Source organism: Gossypium raimondii, chromosome 3, assembly GCF_025698545.1.
Source record: "Gossypium raimondii isolate GPD5lz chromosome 3, ASM2569854v1, whole genome shotgun sequence".
NCBI lineage: Eukaryota > Viridiplantae > Streptophyta > Magnoliopsida > Malvales > Malvaceae > Gossypium > Gossypium raimondii.
The window spans coordinates 59,493,685-59,515,288 of NC_068567.1; the positions used below are offsets into that span (position 1 = coordinate 59,493,685).

The window sequence follows — 21,604 nt, forward strand, 5'->3', positions numbered from 1 at the left end:
AATAATATTTTAATTAACATTATTTTAATTGAATAAATTATAATTAATAGGGTTGATTATATGAAATAGTTGTAATTTTACTTAAAATTTCAGGCAATATATTGTTGTAGAGAATTAATTTAATAAATAAAATACTTCATAATTATGGATGTTACTTTTATAAGTGAAAAGTTGTTATAAATGACAGGTTGTATTTAAACAATAGTGATAAAATTCCTATTTCAACAATTGGAACTGATTTCTAATCTCACTTAAAAAGAGTTCAAGGAAATTGCGGTGCGATAAATAATTCGATGTCTATTAAGTAAGGTATTGACTTGGAATTTTGTGGACAAAAAAAGTATTAGTGAAAGAAGTTGAGGCTTAAATCATCGTAGTGCTCTATGTTCAAATTAAAATTTATTATTTTGAAAGAAAAAACGAATTTTTAGTCATTTCTCAATTAAATAAGTGTTTAATTGACTCAGGTATAAATTTAATTATACACTTAAATATAATATTAGTGAAAGAAAATAAATTATAAAAAATATACATAACACACATTTGGGGAATTGATTAACAAGTCTTTACTAACACCTTAAATACTTGGTAACTTTGTTTAGATTGTCCTTTGAATATTTTTTTTATTTCATATTAATTTTAGAATTTGATAGATTTTTCAAACTGGTCTATGAATTTAGATTCCGTTAAGGTACGATGGTGTTATAATTTGATATTATGTCACATCATTATTTTTTAAAAAATATATTTTTCAATTATATATATTTTAAGAATTTTTAAGTGATGATATGACACAATCTCGAATGCCACATAATCATACCTTAACGGTTGGATATCAAAATTGAGAAGAATTGTCAAGTTCTGGATTAGTATGAACAAAAATATTCATTAACCAAATTAGAAAAAAATACTAAATTTATGGGACAAATCTCAAAACTGTATATGTACCATGGTTTAATGTACAAATGTATACATGAACTTTGATTTTGTGTACTTTTTATACATGAAATTTTGATTTGATCCAATTATTGTAAATTATTAATACAATTATTGATATAAAGTCATTTTATATTTATATATTGTATACATAAATAATTATATTTATCAAATATAAAAATAAATTGATATATTTATTTATTTAAATGTATATGATTATGTCAAAATTAAAGTTTTAAGTATACATTTGAACCTCGTGTATAATTGCATCAAATTAAAGTTCATGTATACAATTAGACATTAAATCAAGTTCATGTATAAGTTTGAGATTTGTACTCTAAATTTGTGGACTAAATATTATTATTATTTTATTGAATGTAGACAGTATGTTGATTTATCTCTATTTTACATGAACTATTAAAATAAAAAATAAGGAAATTTAACATAAAAAAAAAGTTACACGAATTTGAAAAGAATTAAGCTGTCATTAGCTCACCCGCGGGTAAGGGATGAGACCACAACTAGACAACGACAATTCGCCGCTGTTTCGTGAATTACCTTCCATTTTACTTCCTTCCCATCGCACCCTCTATAAATATATACATATAAACAAAAAAGTGGAGGACCAAACCTTTAAAATTACAATACCGAAATTCCTCCCATTAAATTTCTTTTAGCTTCTTCGTTTGGCTGCTAATGGCTTCTTTCAACGTATCTTCTCCTTCAACTGCAGCTCTTTCTCGTCTTCGGTAAGCTCTCTTGTCTGTTTCTTTTACGGGTTTGGCTCTAATAGTTTGTATTTAAAATTCTCACTCTTTTTTTTTAAGTAAGTTAGGTTTCTTATGTATTCTCTTTGGCATTTCTTTTTTTTGCTCCAATATGGATTCCTTCTATTATTTGGTTTTCCTATCAAATTTTGAATCAAATGTCAACTTTTATTTTTATGGAGTAATTGTTCCGTTTCGATCTGATACAGACGCTTTGGTTATATTGGATTTGGTCTTTCACTTTTATTTTGATTGGTCGTTGACTTTTATTTTAAACGACTCAAGGTTTCCGATGGCCGGTGATATGAAACTTTGAAGAATCTCACCCAAAAGTTAGGCGTTAGGATCAGAGAGCCTAGGTCCATATTCTTAAGGAAATTCCGTACTTTATGCGAGATCCAAGTCCTATACCTTGGGATTAGGTATATACTAGTTCATCACGCTTTGTCCTATATCTTACCATTAGGCATATTTTAGTCCGCCAAGCTTTTTTGCAGTTTTGGTGTTTACGGTGGTTGACTCTACGCTGGCTTAATCTAACCTCGACAAATGCTGTAATTCCGGTAATACCATCAGAGCGGCAGATGACACTAGTTTTATTTATTTGAACCTCGATCAGACATTGCAATGTTGAGCTCATCGCAAGTGTTGCTTATTAGCCACTGAGAGATACGGTGAATGTTTGGCGGATTGCACCTGAAAAGCTAGCTATTAGGGTAGGAGAGCCTAAGTTTGTATAAATGCACAAGGGAATCTTATACTTTCTAAAGTGCTATCCAAGTCCCATACCTCGCAACCAGAGATTGTTACCTATTAACTTAAAAATTTAGCCATTTTGTCAAAAATGTCCTGTCTTTACATAAAAATTTAGCCTTGGCTGGAAAGCAATGTGGCAATGTTATTTACGAATTCTTTGAATGATAAATGCCTTTGTATTTAGTGTTCAATAAACGGCTAGAACTAGAAAGAAATAAAAGGTACAACTTTAGTAAACCAAACAAAAGAATAACCTATACAACACTTATTTGTTTTTGCTGCTATTTCACATTTGATCAATTTGATAAGCAATCATCAGATCATTCCACTCATATCTACATACTATTTTTAAGGTAACTTTTTTGGGTATGTTTATCAGATTCTAATAATGCTGAATTTCTGCCTGAAGTTGCTAGAGTTTGTTCAAAGAAAATATTTGGGGGGATTTTGTCCGGACGCACCCCAAGTGATTGATGTTTAATGCATTATCAATGTTGTATGCAGTCTTTACAATTATCAGTACAGTTTGATTGTTGGAAATTCTTATTCAACTATCTTTCTGCTCAGGTCATCCAAAAGTTTCAAATTCTTTAATGGATTGCACAGCACAAATCTATTCTTAACAAATGGCTGCTTACCTGATTTGGCCTTGACGCGGTTGGATAGTAGATCATCCTTTGTTATTAAAAGTGGTGGCAAAACTAGAGCTGCACTTGTATCTGGAGAAGGCAACATCCTGTCTTATTCGAATGGCAATGATGCTACAACAAATGGTACCCTCTTCCGTGATAAATCGGTAGGGATCGAAGCACAACAAGATGCAATAGCATTTGGAACTCTTGCGGCCGATACTGCTCCTACAAGTAATGGCTTTCCCATTAATAATGATGATTCTGATTTGGATCGTCCAACTGAAGGTTTTGCTTCCATCCTTGAGGCAATCGAGGACATTCGCCAGGGCAAGGTTTGTTGTTTTCTTGGATTCTTTTTGTTCCCTGAGCTGATAATACTTTTGTATTTTATTTTACTGCATATTGGTCCTTTCGTTTACTAATCTGAATTAATGTTGCAGATGGTATTGGTTGTAGATGATGAGGACAGAGAGAATGAAGGAGATCTTATAATGGCAGCTGAGTTGGCGACACCGGAAGCAATGGCCTTTATCGTGAAGCATGGAACTGGGATCGTTTGTGTGAGCATGCTAGAGGAAGATCTGGAGAGGTTGCAGCTTCCTTTGATGGTGAACCAAAGAGAGAATGAAGAGAAACTCCGCACTGCATTCACAGTTACAGTGGTATGTTATTTTGTCTTATATCCATATCCAAATACATGAGTAATTTCACTTTCTATTTGGAAAGAAGTTCCTTCAATGATACTAACTTAAAGCTTCAGGCTTAATTGTTTCTTACTGTTAATGCTTTGAAAATTATAGCCAGCTACTGGGGGCTGAATCTGAATGCTGATAATGTTACATACGTGGAAGATATTTATGATCGTGATTGCCTATAGTTTTTTTTAAGCTCATAGAACAGTTTTGTATACACCATTTTATAATACTTTAAACAACGTATGACTGAGGACTAGTTGGTTCTAGACTTTTAGTTCCAGAAAGATGGCTTCAAGACTATATAGTTGAACAATTTCAATGGGTCTCAACTTTTCTGTTCCATGAAAATCAATTTTGCAGGATGCAAAACACGGTACTACAACTGGTGTATCAGCTCATGATAGAGCAACAACAGTATTGGCCCTTGCTTCTAGAGAATCCAAACCTGAGGACTTCAACCGCCCGGGTCACATTTTCCCACTGAAGTATAGGGAAGGTGGTGTCCTAAAAAGAGCTGGGCATACAGAAGCTTCTGTTGATCTAGCAGTGCTAGCTGGACTGGACCCTGTTGCAGTTCTCTGTGAGGTTGTAGATGATGATGGATCCATGGCTAGATTACCAAAGCTTCGCCAATTTGCTGAGCGGGAGAACTTGAAAATTATATCCATTGCTGATTTAATTAGGTAAATAAATGAGTATCATATCCAGCTCTGTGCTTTCTACTTATATCATTCATGCAGCCTATGGTTAAGTTGCATTGGTTGAATTTGCCAAAACTATTATCAATTGTCTATTGATTCCTTGAAGAACAATAAAGGAAAGGACTACTTCTAATGCTACTTATGATTTGACAGGTATAGGAGAAAGAGGGATAAATTAATTGAGCTTGCTGGTGCTGCACGGATTCCAACTATGTGGGGGCCATTCACCGCCCATTGTTACAGGTCGATATTGGATGGGATTGAGCATATAGCAATGGTTAAGGTGAGGACATATTAAATTCTTATAGGAAGTTTCACTTCCACGTATTATCTGTAAATCCTGTATAAATACTTTCCTAATGGTTAGTCAAGTCAGAAATGTTTTAATCTATTTTCATCACATTTCCTATTATATTTCCATAAGTATCATCATTCTATATATTCTTTTAGACTTTGGGTTTTCTTAGATCAAAAGCATTCATTCTGAAGAATATTGCATGATTCTTTTTTCGGTGTAAACAGGGTGAGATTGGAGATGGGCAAGATATTCTTGTGAGGGTTCACTCGGAATGCCTCACGGGAGACATATTTGGATCCGCTAGATGTGACTGTGGGAATCAGCTTGGCCTTGCAATGAAACAGATTGAGGCTGCTGGCAGGGGTGTTTTGGTATACCTTCGTGGACATGAAGGCAGGGGAATTGGTTTGGGCCACAAGCTTCGTGCATATAATCTTCAGGACGCTGGTCGTGACACAGTCGAAGCAAATGTGGAACTTGGATTGCCCGTTGATTCAAGAGAATATGGCATTGGCGCACAGGTATATATCTAATTCTAAAACGAAGAAATAATGAATGGAATTAAAAACAAAGTTTGGTAAATAATAAATCGAGAAGGATCCGAATCCTGGTTTACACCTGTGGGCTTAACCATTTGCTCTGATGGATTTTACTTATTTCTTACCTCTCAAAAATGTTTGGCAAAACATAACCTCCGACTCTTCTTTGCAGATACTGAGGGATCTTGGCGTGCGAACGATGAAACTGATGACTAACAATCCGGCCAAGTACAGTGGACTCAAGGGTTATGGATTAACAATAGCAAGCAGGGTTCCACTACTAACTCCTATTACAAGGGAGAATAAGAGATACTTGGAAACAAAACGAGCTAAAATGGGTCACGTATATGGCTTAGATTTTAACGGCAGTTTGAACAGTCTCATTATCGGCGGCAATGGTAACACGGTTGCTCCGACTGCATCTGAATCCTAGAATCTGCTGCTGCTGCTTTGCTTTTAGATGTAGTAGGCAACTCGTTGACATGATCCATTGCTACAAATTGACATCAATACATCACATCTCTGAACTTGGTTAAAAATATGAAGATTTAAGCATTCACTTTGGCATATGCTTCCATGTAGAAAATATGATTCGGTTTCCTATACAAAAGGAAGAGCCATTGCCATTCATTCTTTTTCTAAATAACATCTCTCATTTGTTAGTGTTGTAATTCGAATTTTATATGAATAAAATTTAAAATGAAAAATGCTTTTAGCATGTACTTCGCTTTTATTTTCACAATGGGATTTTAATCTAGAATTTATGTTTGGTGAATGTAAAAGTATTTATATACTAATAGTGAAAATTTCAAATTCAATTGAATAAATTATTAACAAATTTTAAATATTTTATTACTTAATTTATACTATTTTTAAAATTCAAGTTTTGAAATATGCCCTGAAAATATTTTAATTATTTACTTATCATTTATAATGCATCACCTAAGATATCGATTTAATAAATTAAACTAGTGTCATGAGAAAATCAAAATTAATATATTTATAATTATTTGAATTTGAATTTTTAAAAAATTACATTTATTATTTATCTACATTTGCTAATTACATGGAAGATAATAATTATAACTTCAAAATTCAAATTTTCAATACAAAGAAATTACAAGTATCCAAATTTAAATCATTCGTTCAAATATTATTTCCAGGTGGTGTCATGTAGATCCGTACAGTACTTGTCTTTCGCAGTTGATCAGAACCGTTAGATCTTCCAGGTTCTCGACCGTTTCAAACATGTAGACCCACTCAGCAGAAGCTTCAACGCTTCAGATTTAATCACAATGCCCCACATCAACGGTCAAGATGCAAACGACGACCGTGCTTTGTAGTCGTTACTAAAAAGCACAAAAAATCAAAGTAGTAAAGAAGCCAAAGCCAATCAGTCAAGGCCAAAGCAAAAGCAATAAAAGCACAAAAGCAAACCCTCTTACTAGAGCAAATGACAACCGTTTGATTTCCTAGAGATCCGTGATAGAAACTATCCAACGGTTATTATTGAATCCTGTTATCTATATAAGCCCCCCGGGGTCCTTTCCTCTTCCTCGTACGTACACTAAAGCAAAAAAGAAGAAATTTAAAAATCTCCATTATTTTAAATCCCTCTTTGCATTTCTTTTAACGGCAATGGCTCTCTCTCGTTTCGTTTACTTAATCACGCTGGCATTGCTTTTTTGCTCCGTTATAGCACAATCTCCGACGCCGTCTCCTGTTTCTTCGCCGAAGAAATCTCCGTCATCTACTCCGACACCGATCTCTTCACCTCCTACAATATCTGCTCCGTCTCCGTCGGAGGTTCCGTCAGCGACTACACCGTCTCCAGCAACTGTTGAGTCACCTCCATCTCCTTCTGCTCTGTCACCGAATGCCAGTCCCACGTCAATTTCTGAACCTCCTGCCGGAGCTCCGGGACCAGCGGAGAATAGTGCCGTTAGGTTTGGTGCTGCTGGATCTGTTGCGGTTGGAGTGTTGATGGTCGCTATGGTACTGTAGGCATATCCAGATCTTCCTTCTCTCGATGATAGTATAAATAAAATTTAGCTTATGTATTCTCCTTAGTTTTATTTTGAAATTTTGTTCTTTATATAATGGTAAATTTATACAATTACCTATATTACTGCCTATGAATTATGTATTATGCTTGCGATTTCAATTACTGTATTCGTATATAATATAATAGTATTTATATTTGTGAATTAATCCTCTTATTCTATATTTAGATCTTAAGATTTTGGCATTCTTAAATGTGATCTGATTTTTTAAAAATGGTAACATTAACACTGTCCCCATCGACGGTGCCAACTCGTCATCTCCGCGAACAATGATCGGAGCGTGGGATAGGCGTAGAGGTGTTCATGGGCCGGGCCGGGTTCGGGCCGGGCCCAGAAAAAATTTCGGCCTGGGTCCTAGGCCCGGCCCGGCCCAAAATATAGGCCTAGAATTTTGCCCAGGCCCAGCCCGGGAAAAAATTCATAAGCCCGGGCCCGGCCCGGCCCGTTTTTTAAATAAATACCAAAAATTTATTTTAAAAATTAAAATAAAAATTAAAAAAAGTATTTTAAAAAAATTTTAAAATTAAAAAAATTAAAAAAAGTATTTAAAAAAAATTTAAAATTAAAAAAATTTTAAAAAAGTATTTTAAAAGTATTTTAAAGTTAAAAAATAAAAAATAAAAATAAAAATATTTATTATTTGGGCCGGGCCGGGCTGGGCCCGGGCCAAAAAAGTGGTGCCCGAGGCCCGGCCCGTTTTTTAATCGGGCCTCATTTTTTTGCCCAAGCCCATATTTCGGGCCTATATTTTTACCCAAACCCTCCCATATTTCGGGCGGGCCGTCGGGCCGGGCCGGGCCGCCCCGGCCATGAACACCTCTAGATAGGCGCTATTGTTCTCGATCAAAATGGAGGTAAAAAAAAGTCCGATGAAAAAAGTTATCAGTAGCATTTTAATATTAATTAATTTACTTACCGAAGACCATTAGGAAGTATGCTTAGTTGCGCAACAACAATGTGAGTTCTCTTTGAAATGCTCCAATATCATTTAGTCACCTTAATTTGCCATTTATTGATTTTTAATATTTTTAATAATATTTGAATATTTTTATAATTGTCTTTTAACATTTTATATATTTTAATAATTTTATTTTAAAGATTTCTAACGCGGTGGTCCAGATCAAGTCAAGTGCATCTTTTAGAAGGTTAAATTTTGTTATTAGTCACCGTACTTAGTAAAAGCAGATTTAATCACTATACTTTTAGTTAGTCATTTTAGTTCTTGTATTTTTAACATTTTAAAATTTTAATCCTGCCAAATAATAATTTTTAAATTCATTAAATAAAATTATATTATTTCCAAAATCGATGCACCATGTCATGTCATGTTAGTTAATTGATTAAAACTGTCATTTATGTTAAACGAAAATTTCAAGATTGAAAATTGTAGGGACTTAAAATGATCTAAGTGGAGAAAATAGACTAAATAGACAACTGGATGAATAGTATATGATTAGTAATTAAAATTAACCAAACATATTTAATCGCTATTAATGTTTGAATCAGAATAAAATTTCAAAATTTAAAATACATAGGGATTAAAATTGGCTAATTCGAAAAGTACAAAGACTCAAATTGATCAAATAAAAACCCATAGACTAAATTTACAACTTTCACAAAGCATATGGAGTAATAGTAGAAGTTAAAACTTTTTTAGAATTGTAATGATTCCACTAAATTGAGTGCATTTGACGTCGTCGTCTCGTTGACAACACTCCTCTTTTTCTTTTTAAAACTTAAAATATAATAATGTTATTTTGTTGGTGTAAAGGGTAGCAAATGAGGAAGTAGAGAGGGAACATGCATTGTATCTTCGCTTTGAATTTTGATGTTTCCATATATCATTTCATCACATGTTTTCAACACCTGCTCAATCATTTAATTTCCACCAAAATTCCTAGAGTTTTCTAATAAATTTTAAATTCCAACATTATAAATAATAAATAATATTAAAAAAATGTATTTCATTTTAAGGGATTAATTTAATAATAGAAAAAAATTATACTCAATGGCACTAAATTATTAATAAATTTACGTTTTGATTGTTCAACTTTAAAAAATTACAAAATAGTTACAGAATTATTCGAAAATTTTCATTTAAATAATTGGGCTGTTAAGTTTTATTTTTTTTTTAAATTCGGCTAGCGAGCTCTAAGTAACAAGTGGTATAGTAGATCAGTACTCATCAACAAGTAGAAGAATATATCTTAGATCCAAGTCAATCTGATAATCAATGTTAGAAATCAAAGAATAAAACGGTTTAAATTTTGGTTCGTTGATTCATGATGTTTCATAAAAAAAATAGTTGAAGGGGAAGAAGAGTTTTCGATTAGTGAAAACAATGCGAACAAAGACGGCCATACAATAGCGATTTTAACATTTAAATAAAAACTTTTAAATAGTTTAATGATCATTTTGTAATGTTTTAAAGTTGAGTGAATAAATCATAATTTAGTAAATGGATGAAGCTTAACGTTCACGCATAAAACCAAATCAAAGCCTCCACGCCTCAATGAAAATTGGATTTTCTCAGTCTTTTCCTTTGAAAATCTTCAAAAATCATGTTTTCGAAGCTTCGTCTCAAATGTTACCCCCAACTTTTCATCGTCTTCTATATAAACCTATGGTTTTTCATCATATCATCATTGCATTTGGTCAACACTCAAACTTCTTCAACTTTCCCAACATAATTCAATCTCTTTTTTTCTCAATTTTCTATAACCATTAGTTTAATATTCCAATTAAGATGATTCATTCCACCATTCGTCGCTTTTTCTTAATGGTTTTCTTGGTTTCTACAATGACACAATCCCTGCTGCATCAGCACCACCTTCGTCAACCTCACCGTCGTCAACTTCTCCGGCACCAAACCTTTCGCCTGTTCCTTTGTTGTCGCTGCTTACCAACGAGAAGCCAGGTCCTGCTCTGTCGCCGATCACGACGACTCCAAGAGCAGCTGTCGTACAACGGCGCCGTTTTGAACAGAGATTTTGGATCAGGATATCCATTGTTATTGGTCTAATGACTGCCGGTTAGATGATGGTAATGTAGGGATTTTGAGTGAAAAAAAAGAAGGAAAAGGGTACACATATAATAGCTAGAAATTTTATATAAAATTGTAGGATTAATTTTTTATTTGATACTATGAAATTTCCTATGATGTTGAAGAAGATAAAAAATGCTTAAACACAGCTGAGCTGATGTATTGTGTTTTAATTTGTGGTCCGATTGTGACTGCTCTTAATTGAATGTTTCTGAATTTGGCATCATGGTTTGCTATTGCTTGTGGTTGAAGTCTCAATTTTAATGCTTGCCCTTCTGTTGGGTGCTAATAAAACAACTCATTCTTTTAGAGATTTTTACAAATTATTGTAGATTGTTGATTAGGATGGGGTGGACGCGGTAAGTCTTATTTGAGTTAGTGTTTTCTTTTCCTGTTGCTTAATTCCATTATTTTCTTTTATGGCGATGATATTAATTTTAATGAGGTAAAGGAGATTCAAAGAAGGGGACAGCAGAATTGAAATTGTGAAAGTTTTGTATCCCAATGTTGTAACTTGGAACGTTAAACGTGACCCCATGTCACGTAAAACTGGGAATTCTTCAACGAGGAGATAATGTTGTTTATCTTTGACCCCAGTTTGGCTAAAGAATTATTGAAGAATTTTTCTTGAAATAAGAATTAATTCTTAAAGGAAATATAGATTAATTTTACTCTATTGTTCTCAATGATGAAAAATCTCGAATAATTTGTGTCACCTAAATTCCTATTAAAAAAAAAGTGGAAGGATGGGGAATCTGTGGGGGCGAAGGCCGAGGGTCGAATATTTGGACAATGAACTCTAGTTGATTAAGGTAGCAATTCTGAGGTATCCTTTTGTATTTATGAATACTGAATTTTCGGGGATAATCTTTAAACCCAGTGAGCAAGTGACCTGTGAAGACAATCATGTTATTAATTATTACTATATGAAGTCAAATGTTGACACGCTTCAAATTATTCAGCTCGGCTTGAGTCTTTTGGATGCTTAGAGTAATTTGTCGGACTTTGATTCTCCCTTTTGTTATGTTTGGGAATTTAATTTCAAAGATTTCAATATCAATCGAGGCCACTATGCTAGCGCTTTGATCGAGCTGCTCAAACGTCAACATATATATTTTGAGAAAAATAAAGAGAAGGGGATTGATTCTAAAGATTTTGCAAAGAAGCTTTGGGATTATGGCTTGGTTTTCAACTGCTATGATCTAAAAAGTATTACTTGGATTATATTTCATGGCGCTTATGACTTCGGATTCATGCTAAAGATTCTTATTCAAAGTCCATTGCCTTTGGATCTTCACCCATTCGTGCATCAATTGGCTTATTTCTTTGGCTACAATGTTTTCGACCTTAAACACACCTTCAAGTTATTGGGGTTGCTAGGTGGTTTAGAGAAAATAGCTCAAACATTAAACGTGACTCATATTGTCGGATCAAGTCATCAAGCCGAGTCAGACAATCTACTCACGCTTCAATGTTTTATGAAGCTCAAGAGTAAGCATGTTTTTAAATCTAAATGGAATGAGACGAATCAAATGTTGCTAACTCCCCTAGCATTATACGGACTGGTTCAAACCATAGGATGAAATATTTTACTCTCTTTTAAGTCTCTTTTGATTAGTGACATAAAAGCAATGTTATTGAAGATATTACATTAATATGTTTCCAAAACTACAATCTCCTACTTGTTTGGAATTTGAAGCTTCATTATGATGGGTTTAGTGTATTTGCTTGGATATTCAAAACATGAAAAAGATGCATTACATTCATAATCATAAATTGGCAGAGTACATATCAGTGATGTTTAGGTGCTTTCCATGGTGCTGGGGTTGTTTGATTTTACAAGAATTGAACCCTTGGGTTTTTATATAGTTAAGGTATTCTTATTAAGATATTATTATGGGATATTATATTTTACGAATATCTAAATATATTATATATCTTTCCGTATATTTAGGTATATATTATTTATTATATATTATACGTAGTTACTGTTATAATGTCTATCAAGAAAATAATCCCTATTCTGGTCAATCCTCCATATTTGATTTACATTCAATAACAACCCTTTCAAGGTTTCCAATTTGAGTAATAAGATAGTGATGAAACTTTTAAAAGCAGCTGAAAGTGCAGAGGAAACAGGGGATAATCTTTGTTTGAAACGGCTGAATGTTATGTTTGTTGCAGTAGAACTACTTTATGGTCATGTCTTCCTCTTCCCCACTCTTTAGAGCATCCTTCGCTATGCATTGGAAAGCTTCTTGCACATTAACTCCTTCCTTGGCAGATGTCTCGAGGCACACCATGCTGGGGCCTTTTTCTCAGACACCTACAGAGTCAAAACAAAGTGGATAATTCATAATTGTATCTTTTAGGAAGAAAGAGAATACCAAGTGACACTGTAAAGGAAGAATTGAAAAATACATACCACTCTACTGTTTCCGCCATCAACATCGATGTTGCTCCCCAAAACAACAAAGGGGAAATTCTCAGGATCCGAAGCGCTTGCCTGCAAGGTATCTCAAATTGTCATTTCTCTACCGAATAAATCCCAGAGAGTTGGTAGATGGTTTTCATCACTACTCAGAAGTTCAGAATATATACCAAAATAAGGAATTCTTCTCTCCATTGTTGTCATAAGTTGACATCATATACAAGAACACAACAATCAGCACCACGATAGAAAGCAACGCCTAGGCTCTGGAATCTTTCCTGGCCAGCTGTGTCCCAGATCTGGGGGAAAATATTGATGAATTTTGAGCTAAGTGGTCACTCATAACACAAAAAGGCTAAAAGAAACTTCGATAGTTTTAGAATGCAATGCTACAATCTGCTAGAAAATACTCAATAGTGATCCATGAGGTTGTCTAATGCTAAATCACAGAAGTCTAGTCAACAAGTGGCGCAACATAATTCCCTAGTCAAATAACCACAACTCCTCGTCAATTGGTCAATGATATAACTAAAGAAAAAAGCAGCCATGGAGTTTTTCAATGAATGAAAAGGAAAAAGTTAGCATTGGCAGTTCTGAGTTAAATATCATAGAGAAATCCTGGTTAAGCACTAGTTCACCAAAGCTAGAGCTTGGTTCATCAACAAAGGAGTAGGCACTAGTCAATAGCACACCATAGTCGTTCATTGTAGATTAAGATCCCACAAAGAAACAAATACAGCAACTAAAACAATCTCATCTAAATGTTAAAAAGTAGAGATGAGTGTGAAATCTAAGCCTCAAACTGCACTTGCTTTGTCAAAAAATCAGCTCCAATCGTTGCCTTGTACTGGTTGCTAAACTTCTTATTTACATATCTAAAAGGCAAACAAAACCATAACTAATAGTAGCACTAATTCAAATTAACTTATAACAAAAAACACTTCATTTCTCTGCTTTCCTCAATAATTAGTAAAAAACGACTGCTGCAGGATACTGATTCATCAAACACGTCTTCCCTACCCTGCACAATTCACAATCATTCGACAACAAACAAGACCGGTAATTCGAACAGAAGTATCCTACTTGAGTAGGGATTAAATGAAAAAGTAAAAACATAAATCTTAATTGATGTAGGATTAAATGAAAAACTAAAAACATAAATCCTAATTGACCTGAGATTAAATGAAAAACTAGAAACATAAATCCTAATTGAGGTGGGATTAAATGAAAAACTACAAAGATAAATCCTAATTGAGGTGGGATTAAATGAAAAACTACAAAGATAAATCCTAATTGAGGTGGGATTAAATGAAAAACTACAAAGATAAATCCTAATTGAGGTGGGTCTAATTGTGGGGCTTATATATAATCTTAGCTCAATTGAGTGAAATTACACATATTCAATAAACAAGCTTAAAAACACTTCTTAAAGTTCACACAAAACAACTTAAGTCGGCACTCAGTAGAGACAGTAACGAAATACTATAAAATTGAGAAAGAAGAGATTATTGTGACCAACTATGTCGATTTCTGGCAATAAGTCCATCCTTATGAGACATGTTTTTGCTGAAGATTTAGACAGTGAACTTTTGATGATTAAGGCAGCAATTTTGAGGTATCCTTTATAGATACTGAATTTCCAGGGATGATATTTAAACCCAATAAGCAAGTGATCCGTGATGGCAATCCGGTTATCAATTATTAGTATATGAAGTCGAATGTTGACATGCTTCAAATTATTCAGCTCGGCTTGAGTATTTCAGATGCTTGGGGGTAATTTACCGGACTTTTATTCTCCCTTTTCTTACGTTTGGGAATTTAATTTCAGAGATTTCGATATCAATCGAGACCGCTATGCTAGCGATTCGATCGAGCTGCTCAAACATTAAGGGATAAATTTTGAGAAGAATAAAGAGAAGGGGATTGATTCTAAAAATTTTGCAAAGAAGTTTTGGGATTACGGTTTGGTTTTCAACTGCTATGGTCTGAAAAGTATTACCTGGATTACTTTTTATGGCACTTATGATTTCGGATTCATGCTAAAGATTATTACTCAAAGTCCACTGCCTTTGCATCTTGACTCGTTTGTGCATCAATTGGCTTATTTCTTAGGCTACAACATTTTCGACCTCAAACACACCTTCAAGTTCTTGGGGCTACTAGGTGGTTTAGAGAAATAGCTCAAACATTAAACGTGGCTCGTATTACTAGATCAAGTCATCTAGTCGGGTCGGACAGTCTACTCACATTTTGATGTTTTATGAAGCTTGAGTGAAAATATTTTTGAATCTAAGTGGAACGAAACGAATCAAATGCTGTTGCCTCCCCTAGCATTATACGGGCTAGTTCAAACCATGGGATAAACATTCTACTCTCTTTAGTCTCTTTTGTTTAGAGACATAAAAGCAATGTTATCAAAAATATTATTATAATGAATGAATTACATATTAGTAGTTAATAAGAAAATGATACATTACATACGTAATCAGATGCAAATAAGGTTACTTCTCCGTTAGGGAATTTTCTTAATAATATGTTATATAGAAATATTATATGAATTTTCCAAGATGTATTACTGTTTGAAATTATGAAATAACATAAAATGTAGTTTGTGCTTTCACTTGGTCCAACTTGTGTTTGTTCATTCAGCCATCGTATAGTTGACGGCTTTTTTTCCCATCATTCGAAGGTTAAATTTTGCTATTGTTAAAATTGTGTGACTCAAATTCCTGTTAAAAAAAGAGTGGCAAGATAGAAAAACAACAGTTGGTGAATTTTTAACCTATAAATAGACGTAGTCGTCTCTTCTCTTGTATCATTTTACATCACCATTACTATAAATAGAATTAAACATTACAAAACACAAATAGGATATAATCTATTTAGACTCAAATAATTCTGGATAGGACCCACACATGACGAGATTTAAGTCACAATAAATCTAGACACTGCTAGAGGTGTTCATGGCCTGGGTTGGATTCAAATCAAGCTTAAGTATGACTTTGTGTTTGCAAAAGCTCGGCCCACCCTGAAATATGATATTAAAATTTTGCCCACCCATTTTATGCTCACTCATATTATTTTAAAATAAATATATTGTTTTAATTTAATATTTAACTTTTTAAATTATATTTATTAAAATTTTTAATTTTAGAGAACTTAACATATTTTTTAATGTTTACACAGTATTGTATTATTAAATATTTAATTTTATGCAATATAAATTACATAATATATGAAAGTGAAATAAACTATATTACAAAAGTGTAAAATAAGCCGGACTTGACTGGATTTGGGCCTTGAATGTTGAAATCCAAACCAAACCCATCTTTTAAATATTGAAGCTCAAGCCGAACCTATTTTTCGAATCACATATTTTTATTCAAACACTCACATATCTCAGGCGAGCCTTCGAGTGTGGCTAGCTCATAAACAAGTTTAAACAATGCCCACACATATTTTTACACAAAGTGAAATTTAGTGTTTGATGTTAGAGGCGCAAGTAAGAGCTTTAGCCTTCAAAATAGAAAATTTGTTCTGTTCGGCACTTTAAAAATTACAAAAATTTAAGTTCATTAATTTTTTATTAACACAAATTTGTTATAATAAATCTAATATCTTTATTCACAAAACACAATAAATTTAAAAAAAAATAATGTGTTAAATAATTTATATTATATTCATATTTATACAATTAATACAATTAATACGACGACTTTTTAAAAAAAAATTACATGAATTGTTAAAATTAATAGCAAACTTATTTTTAAAAACTTATTCAAAGAAGTTTTACCTATGAATCAATTTTTTGGGGTCCTTGCTTCTCCAACTTTGTTAACCAAATCATCCAACTCATGCTTTATTTCTTCAACCTGTATAATGTTTAACCAAAAAGTATCAATAGTTTTCGATTGAGTCTTAACTTGATTGACATGAGTATGATTGTCAATGTAGGAAAACGTAAGTCTGAGTGCGCTGAAACGCATTATCCTCCCCATTTATGGATTGGAACTATAAAAAATTATTAAAAATAAATAATACTTTTTAAATAATAAATATTAACTCTCATAAAATTTGGCATTTTTTATTTTTTAAATAATTGAATAACTAAATTGATTAATTTAATAGTAAAAAAACTAATTTAATCTTGTTCCTACGATAAAAGAATCTTATACGATGTGTATATTTACACACACATACACACTAAATTATAACACGTCTATGTTATGAGTCAAAAAAATTTATGTAACAATTATATTTATAAAAAAATCGATAAAAAAAAACAAATGAAACTTTTGTTAGAATCGGGTAAAAGTACTATGGGGCCCTTGTATTAAGAGTCAAATTACACTTTGCCCCTCTATTCAAAAAGCGGGTAAATTAGTCCTTATACATTAAATCAAAGATCAAATTGATCCTTCTGTTAAAATTTTTATCCATTTCTATTGTTAAAAACTGGTCTTTATATATTAAAATGAGGTGCACGTGACACATCATGTGTAACATTTTGATTATTCTGTCGATTACGTAAGTTTTCAACGGTAGAAATGGATGAAATTTTTAACATAAAAAATCAATGTGCTCTTTGATCTAACGTACAAGGATGAATTTTCCACTTTTTAAGTAAAGGAAGTAAAACGCGATCTTACTTTTATTACAAGGGCCTACTTTTACAGTTAATATGGTAAAGTTGAGATGATGTAAAAGAAACGAATTTTTGATAATTTCATAATAAAATTGATGAATAATAGTGTGGATATATGGTTTATTACCTGGTGAATGAAGTGTGTAGTGGCATGAGCATCATGGGCAGTTATTTCAGAAACATGTTCCACCTCCATTGCTGCAATTTTCAGCATGCTATCATCGGGAAGCTTTTCCGCCACCTCAGCTGATACTTTCTCCGCCGCCGTTGCTACCTTTTCCACCACTTCCGCCACCGTTTCCACCCCTTCCACCACCATCTCTGCTTCTCCTGAATATGCATTTCAAATTTGTAATCATTGTATTATACGTTTTCCCAAGGGTTCTTTTTCTTATTGGAACTGATAGTAATGGATTTTGACATAAATATACCTTCAAACCTCTTTAAATTGGCACATTGTACCTTCCAGAGTGGAAAAAAGAAACCTAACACAGCTCCCAAAAGGCATCTTGCCCTGCAAGAAATTGATGATCCTCAGAATTGTTTAAAACTTTGAAAAATGAAGATTAAAATTTGATTTTGATCCTTCCATTATGCTCAAATTGAAACTTTAGTCCCTGTGTTTTTTATTTGACATAATTTGGTCAATATAATTTTTTAGTGGGTGAATGTACTTGTTTGGTCCTTCTATTATAGGGACTGTATAAATTTAATCCGTTTGCTATTAAATGGATCAATTTACTAATTCAATTATTTTAAAATGTCATTTCTGTTTAAATGAGTTATATTTTGAAAGCTTCTTATGATTTTGTAGATGAAATATTTTGTTTTGGGTTGAACTATAAATGAAATAAAATAAATTTCATGTCATTTTTTAAGAAAAAGAAGAAGTAAATATTATCTCTTATTCAATTTGGTCTTAATTGATTCTTTCTAATAATATATGGATTAAATTGACCCATTTATTAGTAAAAGGAATAATTTGATCCGGTCCCTATAATAAAGGGACTTCTTGAGTACATTCACCATTTTTAATGTTATAAGTCGGCACAAATAACTAAAAGGTTGACATGGATTTCTTTTAGAAACACTCCTTTCAATCAAATCAACTATAATCAAATTCGAGTATTACATAGAGCAATTGGACTGATATCAAGAGCCAAATAATTTATTTTTTTAAAAGATGCATATGATGAGATTTAACCCAACACACATAATTTAACCGAAGTTATGCATGGGGCATCAATATCTCACGACCTTAGCTTTAGCCAATAATGTCAAGGCTTCGTTAGTATTATTAGTTAAAATAATTAAAAAAATTAATGCCTTTCAACACAAAATAATATTGTTAAGTTAGGGAAATTATAAAAAAAATCAAAGTGACCATTTTAACAGAAATAGTTAATGATCTAACTAAAAACACTATAAAAATATAGGGATCAAATCATAATAAATCAAAGTGTAAGTACTAAATCTCAAAATTATGCATAATAGAGGGACCAAACCCAGAATTTGACCCAAAAACAAAACCCCAGCATGTTGATACCAGCGTGAGAAGCTGCACCATGGAAGACCTGAACCAGCACCTGCTGGGCTGTGATCATTTTCCCTCACATCCTTCATAGCGCTACTGTTAAACGCAAAGAAAAAAAAAATTGTTTAAACCCAAAGCCTGAAACTGGTTAATATTAGTGTACAAAATGGAAATTCAACAAGATTATAAATATTTACTGACATGTTAGTATCGACTTTTCTCCAGAATCCCATATTGTTGCTAATGAATCTCAGCCCTTGGTTGTTGTTGTTGACAGCGAAACCAGGTAACTTACCCTTGTCACCTGAAGATTTTCCCAATGTTTTGTAAGGATGAAACAGTGTTTCAATGCGGTTTTGCAGCATGTAGGAAACTGACCAACCTTTGGTAAACATCTTTTTCATCACCAATTCCTTTTTTTCGTTAATCAATGGGATTTTGTTGTGAAACTGCTTTAAAAAAGGACCAAAGAGTGTTCCAGCACGCCAAGGGATGATGATGATGATGATAATGTTTATGGTTTTTCACATGTATTTCCTGATATCTCTTCCTTACAAGTTAAACCTGACTCAAAACAAAGCTTAAAGGCAAACCCCTATATTGCTTCTTCAACTTTCTTACATACTGAATTGAGCAAAGCACGAAATTTCAAAACATGTTTCTTGTTCCTTGCAAACCAAAACATTTACTGATTTTAGTATTTTAGTACGGGATAATATTTATTTACCGTCGCACCATCGATGAATAATAATATGATACGTCATCTTTAAATTAAATAAAAAATATGGAGGACTTATAAATAAATAATAATAGCTTTATTTAAATCTATCAGAAAATATTAATAACCCTTAGATTTAAGATTTTGGGTTTAAAACTTTAATAAAATGTAGTATTATTATTCATAAATGGTGCATGAATTTTATGAAGTGACAGTATATTAAATATTCTTTTGAACTAAATAATGACATGTATGTAATGATAGTATTATTATCTGCGTATTAAATATTCATAATGGGTACTTTAGTTGTCATATTAGAATATGAATCAACAAATGTGTAACAATAGACTAAATAATTTGGTTAATGGGACTAATATAAGTTTCTTCTACAAGCAACGAATCCTTAATAAAAAAGAACAGAAAGAAAGAAGATTGCCAGCAATCCAATCAGGCCTGGCCCTCGGGTCGTCTGGAGGGAGGCCGTTCAGGGCTAAGGTTGAAAGGAGTTCAATGAATTATTTTCTAATTTTTAAAAGGTTTAAATTTCTTTGAACTTTTAAAAGTCAAAAAAAAAAAATTACCAACTTTTAAGGGGCCTCAAAAAAATTTTTTTAGCTTTTAAGGGTTCAAATTTTTTTTACCAACTTTTAAGGGACCTAAAAGAATTTTTCTCCAATTTTGAAAGAATCTAAAACCCCATTTTATTGTTTTGCCTAGAAACCAAAAATGTCAAGAACTGACCTGAATTCAATTAGGTGGTGGGAATCTAATGCCAACATATAAAGCTTGATACGTGTTAGACATAAGAATACTTCATCATATAATGTATACTTTTAAGATTTAAGGAGGATGAATTAAATTAGATAAAAATCGTAAAAGTAGAAAGACTCAAATATATATACACACACTAGTTTTTTAGATTAAATGTGCGAGTCCACCCTCTCAACTTGGTTTTTATTAGATAATGAAATATAATAACTTATAAACAAATGTTTCAAAATTTGTTCTTTTGAAATATCTCGATTTTTTTAACAATAACAAGATTTGTCTCCTTAGCCTTAATTTAGTTTTAAAACCACAATTTACTTTCGTCAAATCTTTCCAAATCAAAACCTAATGGTAAAGTTAAAAATTTTAGTCAATAACATAAGAAAAGGGTTTTTTACTGGAATATATTAAAAAAATTAAATACCTAAATAGGTTGTCAGATAGATTAATTACCGAAATTGTATGTTTTTTTTAATGGCGCCTATCTGACGGGCGCCAATGAATTTTTTATATTAATTTTTTTGGTTTAAATAAAATATTATTTTTTATTTTTATTAAAAATATTTAAATATAAATATAGGTAAAAATACGGTCAACAGGTCAAAATACAGGTAAAAAATGAGTCAACGGGTCGCACCTGTCAGATAGGCGCCAATGCCCATGCTGCTGCCTCTGTCCCTTCCACTAGGCTATTGTCCCTTCAATGGGAAAAAATTACAAATGGGGGACCTTATAAAAATGGTCCCCCAAACCCCATGTATCAACCGGAAAAGAGAAAGAAAAGAGAGAAAGGAGAAGAAGAAGAAGAAAGAAAGAAAAAAGGTAATAGATTATTTTAGTAAATAATTTTGTTTATAATTTAAAGAGTTTAATTAAGATATTATGATTTTTTATTAATTATTAATTATAAATTATTTATGTTTAGTGTTTATAGTTTTAGATTAGTATTTTGTATGAATGTAATTTTTTTTGCTTTTTATAATTATTTTAAAATTAATTTGTTAGTAATTTAGGATTATGTTATAAATTTTTGTGTTTTTAATATTTTAAAATTAAATTATTAGTAATTTAAATTTGT

At 32.4% G+C, this 21,604-nt stretch overlaps 3 protein-coding genes and 1 pseudogene across 6 annotated transcripts; 2 read left to right on the plus strand and 2 right to left on the minus strand.

Annotated features, from left to right (window-relative positions):
- The first annotated feature begins 1,522 nt into the window (after window positions 1-1,522).
- On the plus strand, window positions 1,523-6,042 carry LOC105795098 (bifunctional riboflavin biosynthesis protein RIBA 1, chloroplastic). Its single transcript, XM_012624569.2, has 7 exons — window positions 1,523-1,685; window positions 3,027-3,423; window positions 3,532-3,753; window positions 4,147-4,469; window positions 4,641-4,770; window positions 5,010-5,306; window positions 5,497-6,042. Exons 1-7 carry the CDS (start codon window positions 1,633-1,635, stop codon window positions 5,755-5,757), a joined length of 1,683 nt encoding a protein of 560 aa, XP_012480023.1. The 5' UTR covers window positions 1,523-1,632; the 3' UTR covers window positions 5,758-6,042.
- An 824-nt stretch (window positions 6,043-6,866) lies between these two features.
- Window positions 6,867-7,531, plus strand: LOC105795101 (classical arabinogalactan protein 1). Its single transcript, XM_012624572.2, has one exon. It carries the CDS (start codon window positions 6,963-6,965, stop codon window positions 7,326-7,328), a length of 366 nt encoding a protein of 121 aa, XP_012480026.1. The 5' UTR covers window positions 6,867-6,962; the 3' UTR covers window positions 7,329-7,531.
- Window positions 7,532-12,413: 4,882 nt separating this feature from the next.
- LOC105796021 (ras-related protein Rab7-like) lies at window positions 12,414-13,566 on the minus strand (annotated as a pseudogene).
- Window positions 13,567-13,787: 221 nt separating this feature from the next.
- On the minus strand, window positions 13,788-19,546 carry LOC105795103 (hypothetical protein). Of its 4 annotated transcripts, none has more exons than XM_012624576.2 (6): window positions 19,242-19,494; window positions 19,053-19,136; window positions 17,938-18,020; window positions 17,634-17,836; window positions 16,655-16,733; window positions 13,788-13,882 (listed from the first exon to the last, which is right to left on the minus strand). In XM_012624576.2, the coding sequence occupies exons 1-5, from the start codon at window positions 19,442-19,444 to the stop codon at window positions 16,662-16,664; spliced, it is 645 nt and encodes a 214-aa protein (XP_012480030.1). In that variant the 5' UTR covers window positions 19,445-19,494; the 3' UTR covers window positions 13,788-13,882; window positions 16,655-16,661. The 4 variants fall into 4 exon arrangements, with proteins under 4 accessions (XP_012480030.1, XP_012480032.1, XP_012480033.1 ...); XM_012624578.2 differs by lacking the exon at window positions 13,788-13,882 and adding an exon at window positions 15,614-15,889; XM_012624579.2 differs by lacking the exon at window positions 13,788-13,882 and having other exon boundaries at window positions 16,503-16,733; window positions 19,053-19,133; window positions 19,242-19,546.
- Window positions 19,547-21,604: the final 2,058 nt, after the last annotated feature.